The sequence below is a fragment of the Misgurnus anguillicaudatus genome, chromosome 22 (genome assembly GCF_027580225.2).
Source record: "Misgurnus anguillicaudatus chromosome 22, ASM2758022v2, whole genome shotgun sequence".
In the NCBI taxonomy this organism is placed as follows: domain Eukaryota; kingdom Metazoa; phylum Chordata; class Actinopteri; order Cypriniformes; family Cobitidae; genus Misgurnus; species Misgurnus anguillicaudatus.
Genome location: NC_073358.2, coordinates 50,571,117 through 50,589,165, shown reverse-complemented (window position 1 = coordinate 50,589,165; position 18,049 = coordinate 50,571,117). Strand labels below are relative to the sequence as shown.

General features: G+C 33.4%; 2 protein-coding genes across 4 annotated transcripts in view; one reads left to right on the top strand and one right to left on the bottom strand.

Moving 5' to 3' along the window:
* Positions 1 to 6,435, top strand: part of unc5ca (unc-5 netrin receptor Ca) — a 200,196-nt gene extending 193,761 nt beyond the window's left edge. For both annotated transcript variants that reach the window (XM_055198321.2, XM_055198322.2), the window contains one exon: positions 1,001 to 6,435. In XM_055198321.2, the coding sequence (XP_055054296.2) occupies positions 1,001 to 1,163 (163 nt within the window). In that variant the 3' untranslated portion in view covers positions 1,164 to 6,435. The remainder of the gene's footprint in view (positions 1 to 1,000) is intronic.
* A 253-nt stretch (positions 6,436 to 6,688) lies between these two features.
* bmpr1ba (bone morphogenetic protein receptor, type IBa) overlaps positions 6,689 to 18,049 on the bottom strand; it is a 60,150-nt gene continuing 48,789 nt past the window's right edge. For both annotated transcript variants that reach the window (XM_055198323.2, XM_055198324.2), the window contains 7 exons: positions 17,662 to 17,758; positions 17,286 to 17,424; positions 16,574 to 16,766; positions 14,258 to 14,555; positions 11,254 to 11,429; positions 10,693 to 10,823; positions 6,689 to 7,302 (listed from right to left, as the gene is read on the bottom strand). In XM_055198323.2, coding sequence (XP_055054298.1) covers positions 7,177 to 7,302; positions 10,693 to 10,823; positions 11,254 to 11,429; positions 14,258 to 14,555; positions 16,574 to 16,766; positions 17,286 to 17,424; positions 17,662 to 17,758 — 1,160 coding nt within the window. In that variant the 3' untranslated portion in view covers positions 6,689 to 7,176. The remainder of the gene's footprint in view (positions 7,303 to 10,692; positions 10,824 to 11,253; positions 11,430 to 14,257; positions 14,556 to 16,573; positions 16,767 to 17,285; positions 17,425 to 17,661; positions 17,759 to 18,049) is intronic.

The window sequence follows — 18,049 nt, the reverse complement described above, 5'->3', positions numbered from 1 at the left end:
TGAGGAGGCGGACATGTAAATGAGGGGGCCAAAGGCCCACCCAGGCCCCATTGTGGCTACGCCCCTGACTTAAACAGAGACTTTGCATTAGCTATTAAGCCACAAAATATTGACATCTGAGATATCAGAATGGTTAAAAAACTTTTGGTAATTTTTTGTTAAAAGTTGCATGGAATTTCTCATTCGTCCTTTCCTATTGTTCATCTTTGCTAATAGTCCATGTTGTGAGATATCAGTGGAGTTTATGTTGTAAAAATGATAGAACAGAAGTCATCCACACTGAAATTTTCTCGCAGGAGACTTTATAAAAGAAAAACAGCAGGGGAAGAAAAGAGACATTTTCTGTTGTTCCATCATTCGTTCTTTTTTTTTTGCGAAAAGGCCAAGAGATTTTCCCCAAGCCTCTGACGGCAGCTTTTCAAAACACCAGCGTTTCTTTATTCCTCCGCGTTGCACGTAATTAGAGGAAATACCGAAAAAAGTGAAGGACCCCTGTGGTTTGAGTTCTGGTTGGGGTATTACTGTACGTCTTTAAAAGTGAAGAAGATCTCATTTCAAACAAGGTTTCGAGACCATGCTGTTCACCTCCGAGGACAAACAGGCATAAGAAAGGAATTTGGAAACAGAAGACGAGCGAGTAAAAGTTCACAGGGGACGGGAAGTGCAGAGGAAGAGATAAAGCGAGGAGGATTCTGGGAAAAGCATGTTGAAAGTGAAAAGACAGGCTCTCCATGTACAAGTAGACTCCCTGGAGTTTGTTTGGTAGCTCACAAAGATGTTTTTATTCTGTTCAAGACCTTTCAGAGACACTATTAAACTTTTTTGTGGTGAATACAAAGTCCATGGGGTCGTACAGTAAACGCATCAATTTGCTCTTCAAATATCACCGTGGCTTTAAGTGGACCGTACTGCTAAAAATAAAAAATGTATACCTTTAATGCACTGCACGTGAGAAGTTTTTGATAAAATTGAACTTTATTTCCATTGTCTCGCCTCTCAGGTATCTGAACTACTTTGCAACCAAGAGCAGTCCTACAGGAGTCATTCTGGATCTTTGGGAAGCCCTGCACTTTCCGCACGGCAACCTGAACCAGCTTGCCACGGTTCTGGAAGAGATGGGTCGCCATGACAACAGCATAGCATCTTTGGCAAAGGAACATTGACCATTATGATGATGTTTAAGCAGAAACACCGACTGGAGATCAAAGGATTCAGCTCAACACAGAAGTCGAGTTGTTTTGCCACTGAAAAAAACAAAGAAATCACCACACGAAGAAAGATGAGTCAAAGCATCCGCAGAACGCAGAGCCCCTGACCTTTGGCACCAACTCAGCGCAGCATCTTATTCGGTTACCATGGAAACGTTGGGTGCTGCTGCTGCTGCTATCTATGCGCGTGGATGCCACCGATGCGGGCTTGAGAATCTCACCGGGGTCAAAGGTAAAGCCGGTACAGGGTCAAGATCTAGACAACCAAAATGCTCTCTCAGACCCCTACAGTATATTCCTCCACAAAAAAACCTTTCTCAGTTTGCACGTGTAGGGACTGCAGTGTTATCCAGTGTCTGAAATCTCCTCCATACTTTATCTCTCCTTAGTGATCGTTTTTAAGGAATTTTGTGGTGCCATCTAGTGGTTGCCGATACAGTAATTCTCATGTAATATAATATTTTCAGAAAGAGAAAATACAGTATTTAGCGTGTCGACTAAGAGTACCTTAAAGTGGCCTTTAAAATCTAATTAACATTCAAATCTGATTTTAATTGTATTATTTTTGTAATGCAAAACAGTAACAATGTGTTTCTTTGATGAACAAAAGTGCATACGAGCACTTGCCAGGGATTAAAAATAATGTATGCCATTGATATTTGATTATGTGGAATGTGGAAGATGAAATGTGAAGTCACACCGTAATGATGGGATTGATCGGCGCACTTTTGTAAGAGCATCATATCTTTTATCTAAAGAAGTCACTTGTTTTCTGCATGAAGTGTTTTGTTTTCAATTTGACATTTACACATTTTGCTCTATGCCTGGTTTAAGAAAAACAGTAAAGAGGCCCCTCATAAAAATATACAGTCACATGGTACCCATTATTTCATCAAATTGAGGCAGTTGGTGAAGTTATTGTTACTAATGTCAAATTATATTTATTTAAACTCTTCACGTCATTGGTCATCACCAAACAACCACACTTTTAATCTACACTTTAAAAACAGAGGAGGAAAAAAGATTTATTCCCCAAGATCCTTTCAGTCCAACCTGATCTCATGGGATTCGTACATATTTTATGTTTTGGCTAATTTGATGAATTTTTACAAAGTGAATCATATGACTATTAGAAAAACAGCAACTTTAAACCAACATCAGCAAATTGTACAAAAATGTTGTATAATGACCACCTCGTAAAATATGTACGAATTGCCACAGTGACATTTTGTTGTTCGGTCAAAGGTTCATAAAGGAATAAAATAAACTTTCTTACCTTTGCATATAATAGGATAACATTTCAAATGATTGTAAATGTTAAACATTCTTACATTCAGCCCTTTCAAATTGTGACTCTGGACCACAAAATCAGTCATAAGGGTGTTTTTTATTTATTGAGATTTGTACATCATTTAGCTGAATAAAGCTTTTCATTGATGTATGGTTTGTTAGGATAGGACAATATTTAATCGATATACAACTATTTGCAAATCTAGAGTCTGAGGGTGCAAAAATATATCAAAATATTGAAATTGAAAAAATTGCATTTTAAAGTTGTCAAATTAAGTCCTTAGCAACACATATTAATAAATACATTTATTTAAATAAATGTATAATTTTTGTATATATAAATGGTAGGAAATGTACAAAATATTTTAATTGAACATGATGTTTACTTAATATCCTAATGATTTTTGGTATGAAAAATCTATAATTTTGACCCATATGTTTATAATATTTTTGGCTAATGTTAATATACTCATGCTACTTATAAATAAAATTTCCTAAATGTGACCCTGGACCACAAAATCAGTCAAAAGGATATTTTTTTTTAAGGTTAAAGTTTGTACATCACCTGAAAGCTGAATAAAGCTTTCCATTGATGTGTAGTTTGTTAGGATAGGACAATATTTATCCGAGATATAGAAATATTTGCAAATCTGAGGGTGCAAAAAAAATAAAAATATTGTGAAAATTGCCTTTAAAGTTGTCCAATTAAGTCCTTGGCAACACATATTACTAATACTTTTATTTAAATAAATATATACTTTTTCATATTTATGGTAGTAAATTTACAAAATATCTTGAACAAGATCTTTACTTAATATCTTAATGAAAAACATCTAATCATTTTGACCCATACTTTTATAATATTTTTGGCTAATGCTACTAATATAAATGTGCTACTTATGACTGGTTGGTGGTCCAGAGTACCATTTAGAAAATAAATTTTTTTAACACTCCTAAAAGTAAAATTTCCTAAATGTCTAGACCACAAAATCAGTCATAATATTCAATTCTTTGAAATTGAGATTTGTACATTATCTGAAAGCTGAATGAAGCTTTCTAATGATGTAAAGTTTGTCATGGACAATATTTGGCCAAGATACAACAATTTGCAAAGCTGGAATCTGAGGGTACAAAAATATATTAAAATAATGAGAAAATTGCCTTTAAAAACACATATTACTAATAAATATTTATTTATTTAAATAAATATATACATTTACTATTCATGGTAGAACATTTATAAAATATCTTTATTGAACATGATCTTTACTTATTATCATAATGAAAAAAAATAATTTTGACCCATACTTTTATAATATTTTTGGCTAATGGTACTAATATACCCGTGCTACTTATGACTGGTTGGTGGTCCGGAGTCACATTTAGAAAATAAATTTTTTTAACACTCCTAAAAATTAAATTTCCTAAATGTTACCCTGGACCACAAAATCAGTCATAATGTTCAATTCTTTGAAATTGAAATTTGTACATTATCTGAAAGCTGAATAAAGCTTTCCATTGATGTCTGGTTTGTTAGGATATGACAATATTTGGCTGAGATACAACTATATGCAATCTGAGGATGCAAAAATCAAAATATTGAGAAAATTGCATTTAAAGTTGTCCAATTAAGTCATTAGCAACACATAGCCTATTACTAATAAATACTTTTATTTAAAAAATGTATACATTTATTTTTTATATATTTATGGTAGAAAATTAAGACAATATTTTAATTGAACATGATCTTTATTTAATATCTTAATGAATTTTAGTATGAAAAATCTAAAATTTTGACTCATACATTTATAATATTTTTGGCTAATGTTACTAAAATAAAAAATACTTTGCTGCCTTAAAATTTTTTGTTGAATCAACTCGGATTTACAAGTCATTTCAACTTAATATTATTTATCTTGACTAGAGATGCGTTGTTATAACTAAAGATGCTATGTTATAACTTATTAAATTAAGTTGACTGTTCTCAACTATATTTTATAAGTTGTGACAACTCATCTCTGTTGACATGACTTGTAAATCTAAGTTGATTTAACAAAAAATTTTGGGGCATCAAAGTATTTTTTACAGTGTGCGACTTATGACTGGTTTGTGGTCCAGAGTCACATTTAGGAAATTTTATTTTTTTACACTTTAATTTAAAAATTAAATGTGACACTGGACCACAAAATCACTCATAAGGGTCAATTTTTTATTTTATTTTGAAAAGCTGAATAAAGGGTTCCTTTGATGTATAGTTTGATATATTTGGCCAAAATACAACTATTTGAATATCTGGAATCTGAGGGTGCAAAAAATTGTAATATTGAGAAAATTACCTTTAAAGTTGTCCAATTAAATCCTTAGCAACACATATTAATAATAAATACATGTATTTAAAATAAATATATATTTATTTTTTCTAATATTTATGGTAGGAAATTAACAAAATATCTTCATTGAACACGATCTTTACTAAATATCATAATAAAAAAAATCATATAATTTTTACCCATACATTTATCATATTTTTGGCTAACGCTACTAATATACCCGTGCTACTTATGACTGGTTTGTGGTCCAGGGTCACATTTGGGAGATTTTGTTTTTTCACACTTTAATTTCACAAAACCAGTAACAATAACTTTATTAATTAAATAAATTTTATTAACTGTGGAATAGTTTGGTGGAAACAATGGTGGCATGATCATTTTTATAATAGCGGTTCTAACAAATAGACAGACAACATGTCTTGATATAAAATATTATTTTACTTTCATTATTGGTCAGAACTTCAATATCTTTTATCATTTATTGCTATTGAATGTTGTAACATTGACTTCAGGTTGGGTTAGCGATGCAGGTTTAAGTTTCTTTGAACACTGCCAGTGTTATATGAAATGTGTCTGGCGATTTGAAGGACATCACTGCTGTTTCAGCAGGACCATTTTTGGTTTCATATCAACTAAAATAGCTGAACGATTTTTCCCAAATATCATTAAAATGTTTTATAGATAAAAATGTTCATTTTCATACATGAAGCTGATTTACATTTTAAAGCCAGAACTATACGTTATATTAGAGTATTACAGATGATTCGTCTGTGTGATACAGCTTACATTAGTAAGTGAAATAGCAAATTCAGCGAGAAAAGAAAATGCATTGATTTGATTCATTCTGAAGTTATTGGATTGTGAGAAGTGGTTTCTGTATGACGGGCTTAATGGCGTCAGCTGAAATGTAATAATTGAGTTTTTAGAAGGGAAAGTTATTACACTTTGAGAAAAAAAAAACATGTTTGTTGCTCAGACGAATCATTTACAGTAAAGCCTGGAATGTGTATTAAGTAAAAAGATTTATTTATCCATTTGTAGTACGTAACATAAATGTATAGTAAATGACAGATCCGAGTGTTCAGAATTTACAGCCCATAAATGTAATGAAGGCCTATGCAACTGCCTTGCAAAGCAACTGAAGATTGTGTAATGCAAGATCTGTTTTGTAAACACTAAATATGAATGCTGGTGTGTACGTGATCCAGAGCTCATTATCTATGGATCGGTCTGCAGTATCACTGCCTGAAGCCTCCGTCACCCGTAAACATGTAAAGCCTTTACTGAACTGCCATTTCTGTTCGTCTCTGAAAGTCAAGAGGATATATGTGCGGAAATTAATCAGCAAAACAACATCTTTAAGTTTGAAGAGCAGCTGCGCATTGAATATTTTTGTTTGACGTAAACGCTGTGCCAACTATGCAATGCTTGCTTCTGGACAGGATCGCTGGCAAACGTGCATTGTTTTACTTGCATAAAGAGAGAGAGAGAGAATTTATTTCAGCTTCCTTTAAAAACACTCAAAGTGAAATGCAGACACGTCCGCAGCCAGTTTCTGTACAAAATGTATCTAAAGGTTTTTTTTAATAAATTATATTTTTAATCAACACTGAATGTGGCTTTGTTATTTGTCCCCTGTTCCGTTATGGATGTGACATTTTCAGTCAAAAATTTAAATATAATTTCTCAATATATTGAACCATCTGTTAATATTTTCCTAAATCCTTTATAATAAAGAGAGAAATTTTGACTGTAAATGTCAAACAGAGCTTTTCCAGTCATTCAATATTTGTCTAAATCGCATTATATACCTGGAAAAGGGCATTGCAAATATTGCATATCGTGTAGGCATAATAAACATTCAGTGTTACTCAAACATTTATTCAAGTATGCTTCACTCTCTATACACAATAAATAAGGCACAGCCCACCCAAAATGGTGAGAAACCATAGACTTTAAATATATTTTCAACATTAACCATCATACTTGTTGCAGATACGGACAACAATGATGACACCAAATTCAAATAAAAAAATTTGCTGTTCTCAAGTCCAGTGTGTTTATGATGGACCACAGACGTGTAATGTCTCGCTCCATTACATCCAGTACTCGCCGCTTCACATTTTTACAACATGATGATGAAGATCAGAGACATTCTGCTGGTCGTGCAATGCCACGTCTTTTAATTTCACAAGGCTGTATTTCTGTATGAGCACAGTCCTACATCCAGACACGGAGACGTGTGCCATCGATGATTTTTGCCGTGGTCACTTGCCATTGGCGAGGATCTTGCACCAAACCTACAGCGAGGCAAGGTATCAAGTCAGTTTCTGAGTTTACATCAGTACTCAGACTTTAATGTCCTGAGACTCCAACATCTTGGCCAGAGTCTTTTTAACACGAAGGGCGGTCAGTCGGGACGCCGGATTATGCGCCCAACACTCCGTCATGAGTTTCCCCATTTGCCTTAGACACTGAAAGCACAAATAACCACAACAAATTACTAAAGGACGACATTTGATGACATTCACAGTCATGGTAAGACTGTTAGTATTATTTCATAAAAATATGTATGTGTATGCAGGGCTTGACATTAACTTTTTTGCACACCAGCCACAGTGGCCAGTGGTTTTCCAAAGTTACTAGCTACTCAGCATTTTGCTGGCCACAATTTTGTTGTTGGAAAAATACATATGATTTAAATTGACTTTGGCATGCTAAAATTACTTTTTAAAGATTGACCACCAAATTGAGACTACGTATATTAGCTGGTATTATTACAGATCATATCATATATTTAGCTGCATGAAAAACATGCAGTTTACACTGCAAAAAATGATTTTCAAGAAAACATTTTCTTAGTATTTTTGTCTTGTTTTCAGTAAAAATATCTAAAAATTCTTAAATTAAGATGTGTTTTCTTGAAAAAATCTAGATTTTTTTTCTTAAACACTAAATTCAAGAAAAATTCAAGAAAAATTTGCTTACGCCATTGACAGATTTTTTTGCTTGTTTTATGCACAAAATCACTTAAATTTGATATTTTTGGTCTAAAAACAAGACTTATTTTCTTGGGTCATTTTGGTCATCAAGAAAAAGCTTCTTTATTTAAGAGTTTTTAGATATTTTTACTAAAAACAAGAAAAAAATACTACAATTTTTTTCTTGAAAATAATTTTTTGCCGTTTACACTGCAAAAATGACTTTCGTAGATATTTGTACTGAAAACAAGACAAAAATACTAACAATTCTTAAATTAAGAACCATTTTCTTTATGAGCAAAAGCTAAAATGAGCTAAGAAAATAAGTCTGGATTTTAGGCAAAAACATAACATTTAAGTGAATTTGTGCTTAAAACAAGCAAAAACAATTTGCCACTGGGGTAAGAAAAAAAATCTTAAACTTTTTTCTTAAACACTTAATTCAAGAAAAATTGGCTTACCCCATTGGCAGATTTGATTGTGCTTGTTTTAAGCACAAATTCACTTAAATTGAATATTTTTGTCTGAAAACTAAACTTAATTTCTTTGGTCATTTTGCTCATCAAGAAAATACATCTTGATTTAAGAATTTTTAGATAATTATACTAAAAACAAGATAAAACTTTTAATAGGTCATTTTTTTTAGTGCAGTGATAAATAGAGAAGCTTCTGGTGAATATAAAAGCGATTGCAGGGGTGTGAAGGATTAACTGAAAAGATTAACACACACAAAAAACAAATGGGGTAAGCAAATTTTTCTTGAATTTAGTGTTTAAGAAACATTTTCAAGATTTTTTGCTTACCCCATTTGCTTGTTTTATGCACAAAATCACTTAAATTGTATATTTTTGGTCTAAAAACTAGACTTATTTTCTTGGGTCGTTTTGCTCTTCAAAAAAAAGCATCTTAATTTAAGAATTTTTTGATAATTTTACTGAAAACAAGACAAAAATACGAAGAATTATTTTTTTAGAAAATATTTTTTTTTGCAGTGTAACAACTGCTCAGTCAGAACATGCACTGCAAGAAATTATTGTCAAGAAAAAAAATTCTTAGTATTTTTGTCTTGTTTTCAGTAAAAATATAATTTTTAGATATTTTAACTGAAAACAAGCAATTGTTTTTAAAAGTAAGAATTTTTTTCTTGAAAATCATTTTTTGCAGTGTGTATACTGCAAAAAATGACTTTCTTACTTAGAATATTTGTCTTGTTTTCAGTAGAAATATAAAAAAATTCTTAAATTATTTTCTTTTGAATAGTATTTTCTTTATGAGAAAAATGACCTAAGAAAATAAGTCTGGTTTTTAGGCAAAAACATAACATTTAAGTGAATTTGTGCTTAAAACAAGCAAAAACAATTTGCCAATGGGGTAAGCAAAAAAGTCTTGAACATTTTTCTTAAACACTAAATCCAAGAAAAATTCAAGAAAAATGTGCTTACCCCATTCAAGTAAGATTTTTTTTCTCTACAAAATTATTTTTTTGCAGTGTGTACACTGCAAAAAATGACTTTGTTTCTTTTTTGTCTTGTTTTCAGTTGAAATATCATAACATTCTTAAATCAAGATGTATTTTCTTGATGAGCAAAATGGCCTAAGAAAATAAGTGAAGAGTTTCGTTGCAAAACGAGATAACTCTGTTTTTTTAATTTTTCAGAAATCTCATTTTTTGGTTGTGCATTCCAATTAATATCAATTCAACTACAGTTGGTTTGTTTTTATTTAAACCTTCATAACTTAAAAAATACAGCTAAGTAGCACCATAAAACAAAATAATAACATGATAACATAATAATAAACATGTTTTGACAAAAATAAAAAAATTGATTTATCTCGTTTTGCAACTAAACTCTTCAAGTCTATAAAGACAATTTAAGTGAATTTGTGCTTAAAACAAGCAAAATTATCTGCCAATGGGGTGAGAACATTTTTCTCACTGCAAAAAATGACTTTCTTACTTAGTAATTTTGTCTTGTCTAAGAAAGCAGTGCTTCAATTAAGTGTTTAACAAAAAATAAATCTTATTTTTAGATTTTTTTCTCACCCCATTGGCAGATATTTTTTGCTTGTTTTAAGTTTAAATTTACTTAAATTGTATATTTTTTGTCTATAAACTAGACTTATTTTCTTAGGTAATTTTGCTCATCAAGAAAATACATCTTGATTTAAGAATTTTTAAATATTTCTATTGAAAACAGGACAAAAATACTAAGTAAGAAAGTCATTTTTTGCAGTGTACATGAATTTTACTGTCAACTTGTTTATGCAGATTGTATTTTATAAGCTTGATTATGGTTTCTGTTAAAAGTGATTTAAGACTTCATTTAAGGTGCAATTTACTGACAAATGTCAAGAGGGCATGTTGGGTAAAAGTACAAAAGCACAGTATGATGCCCGAGCGCGTATCCCTCTCCTAAGTTTTAATTTGCCATTGTACAAAACTTGACGTGCACAGATCTCCATAAAATTCTCTCCGCTCTCGCTCAAAGAGTGTGCACACACCTTAAATGTCTTTAATGCAATCACATATCTTTCCTCTTGCGCAAAGTATGCGTGTGTACTCAGACTGAGTTCCATGCATTCGCAAATCCATCAGCGCTGGGGCTCTCTATGGTAAAAACAAAACCCTTGGTGCAGGGAGTGCTCATGGGAGTTGTAGTTTCGTAGCGTCGCACCGAGCACTATTTATTATTTCACATGGCTTTAAAGAAAACTACAATAAAAAAATTGTAAAGTGGCTAGTGGGAGTGGCTGAGTTAGCCACCACAAGTGAAATCTACCCGCATTTGGCGGGTTGGCGGGTGTTTATGTCAATCCCTGTGTGAATGTGAGAACAATTATAGTCTGAAAAGTAAAAACGGTGTGGTGATTCGCGATGTTTACCTCATCACTGGTCCAGCGGTTGTGGAATGACGGCCGTATTTTCTTTATACACACGACTTCTCTCATGTCCTCATATGACGGGTCACTGGGAACGTGATCGTGATACGGCAGCTGATATTCTTCCACGATACCTGCAGAAGTCAACGCAGATTAATCGATGAATATAAAGTGGAGAAGACTACAAAACTCAAGAGAGACAAAGATGTCTCATTTATTTCTAGTCATCTGCTGTCTGCCATGAAATGCATTGAGCAAATGGAGATAAAATCCTATTAGTGAGATGAAGAAGAAACAGAAAACATGGATAAAAATGAAAAAGGTAATTTTAAATCTCACTCCAGCTCGGAAGCCCAAGATGGTACTAATCTCAGATGTGTCTCTTATAGCATTTCACAGGAAATCAAAGTAATGTATGGGAACTGTATATGAGTCTTATTTGTGCATTAAAGAACTGACTGAGGTAGTTTAGGAGTAACAACATTATTATTCAAAATATAACTCCTAAAAAGCAAATACATGTCATCCTTCTCTGTAATAACAGAAAGAAATCAAGTACGATACCTCCAGACACACATCTCCTGGCGATCTCCCACAGTATGAGACCGAAACTGTAGATGTCTGCCATGATGTACGACTGAAAGTGACTTCTGTTTAGAGTCTCATCCAGAACCTCAGGAGCCATGAAGCGTTTGGTGCCCACACGTGTGTTCAGCGGGATATCAACCTCATTTGTGTCACTGTTACATCACACACACAAACACACAATCACACACACATGTGTTAATACTACAGAAATTTTTCATTTGAGCATTGCATTAGCAGCGCAGAAGGTCATGGGTTTGATCGCAGAAAACAAACATGATGATAAAGTATATAGCTTGTACTGCACTGCAGTGGTGGCCGGTTACCTCTTCTACGAGAGCACACGATGCGAAGCTCATCACTATGGAGGACAAAAAATGACTTTTGAACCAATCCATGCATTGAGAGAGGTTGGGACCGTCTACCTTATTAACATATTGACACAGAAATGCATAAATAAATGTAAAAATAAATTAATGTAGAAATACATAAATAAATGCAGAAATAAATGTAGTGGTGCAAAAATAATACAATTAAAACTTGATACTTCTGACAAAGCAATATATTTATTTATTTACGTCTGCATTTAATTAATTACTTATTTATTTCTGCATTTATGGATTTATTCATTTATTTATTTCTGTATTTCTACATTTATTTATTTATTTCTGAATTATTTATTCATTCATTTACTTATTTCTGTATTTCTACATTTATTTATTTATTTCTGCATTTATTTATTCCGGCATTTATTTATTTATGTATTTCTACATTATTTATTTATTTATGCATTTATGTATTTATTAATTTATTTATTTATATACACTTAAGTAATTTTTCGTCCACCATACATCACAACATGTATTTAGCCCGTCATGTGTGACTCACTCGTCATTTCAAAATACTGCATGTGTTCGGCGCGTCATGTAAACTTATGTTCATCATGTGTCATGTGAAAAAACATGTCTGCTGCAGATGCTTCGAAGGGGTTTATGATAAAAGAGACCCTCGTGTTTGCCAGATACGTCTCTTTTATCATCATTCGTCGCGTGTGCAGCAGGCACTTATTTTGACATGAGCATGATGCACATGGTTAACATGATGCACCGAACACATATTTTGACTAGAAGTCACCGGCCGCCACTGATGCACTGTAGGTTGCTTTGGATAAAAGCATCTGCCAAATGCATAAATGTCAATTTATTTGTCAACCATCAGATGTATACTTTGTAAAAAAAAAAAAAAACAGTATTTTACGGCACAAAAACAATAAGCATAACAATAACAGAATGAACAAAATCAATATAATGATACACACATATTTACCTTTATATGCATTTCTTTATTTATTTAGCAGATGTTTTAATCAACACTTAATAGATACAACTAAAAAGACATTTGTGACCCCAGACCAGTCATAAGGGTCAAGTTTTGAAATGAATGTATACATCATCTGTTAGTTGAATAAATATGCTTTTTTGATGTATGGTTTGTTAGGATATGACAATATTTGGCCGAGATACGACTATTACCAGGTCTCAGAAGAGATAGCAATATCTCAATGTGATCTCCTCATTAAATAAAGGAAAATAATTGGAAAATCTGGAATCTGAGGGTGAAAAAAAACAAAATATTGAGAAAATCGCCTTTAAAGTTGTCAAAATGACGTTCAACACACATTACTAATGATGAATAGATTTTTTAATTTTTTATGAAAAGAAATTTCATAATCTTATTATCCTATAATTTTAGGATCTATGAATTTGACCCATACAATATATTGTTGGCTATTGCTACAAACATACCCGTTATAGATGTAACGATTACTGGTTTAATGCTTAACTGTGAAAAAATGTCCAACGGTTAGTATTACCGAGTAATTATTTTAATAACCGTTTAACCGTGCCAGTGTCACGGCTCGAAAACCCTTGTCCAGCATCAACCAATTATACCAATTATAAAGTGAGACTGTTATTTATTTGATGTTTATGCGAACAAAAGTGCACTTACATGTAAAATCAATTTTAAATTTGATTTGCATCAGTACATTTCTAAAAATTGTTCACAGAACCATGATAATACTGATCAGGGGCGTCATGCACCAATTTTTTTTAAGGGGGCACAGTGTCAACAGCTCACAGAAATGTGTGCATACACCAAACAAAATATTATAGAGCTTTCAGTCTTTTCCATGGCACTTACATTTCTAACAATCTGAAAACACCTGCTTTCATGCAAAAACCTCCAAAATAAGAGTGATGACTAACTTTAATATCAAATACTATTCAATCGGAATAATGACACATTTGCATCATATTTACATCTGAAACGGCATGTTTTATTTAAGTCTTAATGGCTTGTTTAATTGTATCATTAATGCATTTTGCACAACAACTACATTATCATATAAAATTAATGTAATTTTAAATCCATAAAGTATATAAACAACGAAAATGACATAAGCTATAGCCACGTGATTGATTTTAATGTTCAATAATGATTTTAAAAAATATTATTAGAGGAACGGATTAAATTTTTGCATTAAATTTTACCTCATGTGAGCATGTGAGATTCCGCAGAATTTATAATAGTGTGCATATTAAACAGATTAAAAGTCAAATAACAGATTAATGGACGTTTATTTGATTTTGAGGTTGGATGCAAAATCCATTGGCTCAAAAAAACCAAGGGGGCAGGTGCCCCCTCAGTTTGAATGGGCATGACGCCTCTGATACTGATAATCGTGGTGATTTTGGTCACTATGAGGATGATAACTGTTTCATCTCTGATACCCGTGCGACTTATGACTGGTTTTGTTGTCCAGAGTCACATTTAATATTAATATAGTTAAGTTAACCTAATAATAAATATAAAATGATAAAGTTTATCTTATGAAAATCATATTTTTAGTTACTCCCTAACACGTTATCCTAAGTTCTGCAATAATTTTAATAATAGAGAAAAAAGGCATCAGTGGTCTGACCTGATGAATTTGACGGCGAGGCCGAGGTCGGCGATGCAGCAGGCTCCGTTTCTCTTCACCAGGATGTTTTTGCTCTTCAGGTCTCTGTGCGCGATGGCCGGTTTGCCCTGCGTCCCGAAGATCTCGGTGTGAAGATGACAGAGGCCTGAGATGGATGAATACGCCAATCTCAGCATGGACCTGCTGTCCAGAGTGGTGGATTTCAGATAGTCGTACAGCGAGCCGTTCTCATGATAGTCTGTGATGAGGTAAAGTTGAGTCCACGATCCCGTGCCCTTAATGTCTGCCGCTATGAACCCTGGGGAATGCATCCATGGGTTAAAAATATCTCATCTACCCCGACAGCAAGGCTCTGCTGTCAGAAATAATGTAAGTTATTTGATATCAGCTAATGGATTTAAAAGGGATGCTCATCACGACAGGTGTATTTTCGTTCAGTCGAGTTATGACGTGGTTGATTTCCTGATCATTTTACATTGCCGTGAGTTTTAAGGGAGCGACTAACTAACAGCTTAGCTATATCTTTTTAATGAGCAAGCTAACACATTTTTTGTTGTACAGAAAATATTATGGCCTGTAACTTGTGGTACCAAATTATTGTAATAATTAAAAATATAACTATTTAAATAAAAAGCAGGAAAAAATATGATTTTAGATACCAAATGTAGCTGCAATTATATAATCACGCAGGTGGCTAATTCATAAAAATTCATACAATCTCATTTGTACATTTTTATATACATTTTTATATTTTTATCTGCTTTCACCCCAGTGACGTCAGGTTTAGAGGGCTTCATTATTGTTTTTACTAATAATCATACATTTCTGAATACAGGGTTCCCACACCTTAGTTAACTTCAAATTCAAGGACCTTTCAAGGACTTTCCAGGTCCAATACCCTCAAATTTAATGACAAAATGTGGTGACACATTTTAAGTGAGAGCAAGGTTACATTGTGTTATCTTTTAAGATACATCGTTACCGTTCCCTTTGGAGGGAACTCGTGCTGCGTCACTACAGTGACACTTTGGGGACGTCTCCAGGGGTAAGTGTGTCTGAATGTGTATATTAAATTCAACCAACGGTGAGGCTTAACGACAAAGACAGGGTGACACAGGAGTCAGGAAGTATATCGCTATCTGAAATATTGCCAAAGACGGCGTTACTGGGACGCAGGAAGTATGACAAGGGAGACGCAGCGTCTCGTTCCCTTCTCAGGGAACAACAGTTAAATACGTAACCTTAAACAGTTTAATGTTTCAAACACAACTATGCAAAAAAGCATTTTGGTATGAATCAACATTGGCATACAGACGATATAAGCATTTAAAGTGAACAGTTTAGCACGTGTGCTTAAAAAGTCTAGAATTTTTATGATATATCCTACACTACACACGGATTAAAATGGATTTTTTTCTGGAAAACTTGCATAAATAAAATAGATTCAAGCGCTTTCAATGACCTGTATCTATGTATGTATATTTTCAAAAACTTCCCAGGGCCTTGAATTTTTTCCACAGATTCACAAACTTTCAAGGATTTCAAGGACCCGTGGGAAACCTGAGAATAATACATTTAATATAATATGAGGAGTTTGGTTCAAAATGCAATAAATCCATTTTGACTAATTTGGATAAAAACGTGTTTTCTATACCAAGAAAGTGACAAGATGAAAACCACTATTTTCTGTTGCAAACTTTCACATAGCATCTTTAGGTTATAATAACATAAAAAAATCAAATCCATAATTAGATTCTTAAAGATTTATTATAAAAACTGATATTTTTTCCCCCCAAAATGCTATAAATCTATTGAATCAATATATAAATGTGCATTCATCTTTGCCATGTTATATTCATTTAGTTGACTAGTAGTAAACATTGATTTAAAAAAACAAACATTAATGGCATTAATGAAAACACTTGTCATATTAAGAATCGTGTCATTGCTGCTGTTATTTTTGGGACGTCATCGCTGAACTTTTTATAAAGCGATCAGCTATAAAATGTTTTGTTCCTGCTCGATTTTCATTGATTTTATTTATTGCATTCTGCAGAGAAGGAAGACTGGCGTTTGTTGCGGTTTGGGAAAAAAGGTAGAAAAGATGACAGAATAACATGGCGGATATTGGATTTTGCATAAAATTAAGAATTTACTTCTTAATACTAACCAGATACAATACTGATTTTGACTATTTTTTTGCGTTTTGGAACCAAACTCTTCATTTCATATGTATAGCTACCTTGCAAAATGAATACCTGTGGGATCAGTCTGGTGTGTTGCGTTTAAACACATAAATATGTTTCATATCCTCACCGAGTATATTCTCATGCCTCATGAGGACGGTCTGATAGATTTCAGTCTCTCTGAACCAGCTGGCCTCATCCGTAGTGAAAAATACTTTCACAGCTACTTTCTCTCCTCTCCATCGACCCATCCACACCTCTCCATACCGTCCCTTCCCGATCTGTGTCACCATCTGGATTTGTTTGGCAATGGTACGCTGCACCTATAGATGGACAGATACATTAGTCAAAATGAAAGACGTGTAACATAAAACATCTGCGCTATGACGTATTGCTAGTAATCTATGCGTGTGATACAGTATGTAAGGCATGATCTACTTGTTATTGCAGAATAACCGCACAATATCAGATACGACTGACTGTACTTTATCTCACATTTTACACGACTACTTGCCACATGAGAAAATATACTGTATGTATGCCAAATATTGATTTGATATATTTTATTAGCTTATTTTTAAGAAATGCAAACATACATTCTTTACATGACTTTAAGCCAAAGTGAACATACAATTAGTTTTAATCATTCTTCAATATAATCTCATATATGTTATTAATTATGCATATTTATATTTTATTTATTTATAAGTATTAAATTAAAGTTTTTGTGGATGATAAACAGCCTGCTCGGATGAAATGGGATTAGCAGGACCAATGACATTCAAGACTGTAGACACTGAATCAGTTTTGATTGCTGAATGTATGCAGTGTGTGTTTCTTACCAGCAGGGGGAGTCCGGACCCTGAACCGGAGCTCTGCGACTGCTCTATAAGATCCCTCAGGGATTCTCCGGGAGGAATGAATGTTTCATCCTGGTGCAGACTCAGACTGTAGCGAGGGGTTAACTCCTGACGCTTGTACCTGAACAACCATACAGACCGGTTAAACACTGGCCACAAATGACACCATCAAAACCTCAAACTGTTTACTGTTTAGGGTTGGGGTTTGTCTGGTCTTGTAGAGCCTGACGATTAAATCAAAGTCTGGTCCACTTTCTGATGACATGAAAAGTGATTAACCAAAATCTAAATAAAAAATGTGTGGCTTTGGGTGGAGCAGCTGACATGATACAAATAACAAAAAGTAAAAGTAACACACCTGAAGTAACAGAATATGATGATGAAGGTGAGGATGAAGCTACAGACGGTCACTGAGATGAGAAGAGCGATATGATGAATATCTCCATCCACATAACCTGCACACACACACAAATATGATTATATTTCAGGAAGAGTTGGGCATCATTTTCAGACTTGACTTGATTCATTTCCCTGGAGGATCTGTGTGTGTGTGATGCTGAAATCAGAGCTGAACAGCGCAGGTGTGAACACACAGGTGTTTGAGAATCAGAGAGATACGTCTATTGTGTTGTGTTGATTGATGGTCGTTGAATCGTGAACACAGGGCCGCAACTTACCCTGCAGGTGTGTGTATGGTTATTCTGCACTGACCTAGCTGTACATTTTAAAACAAAATGTACATTTTT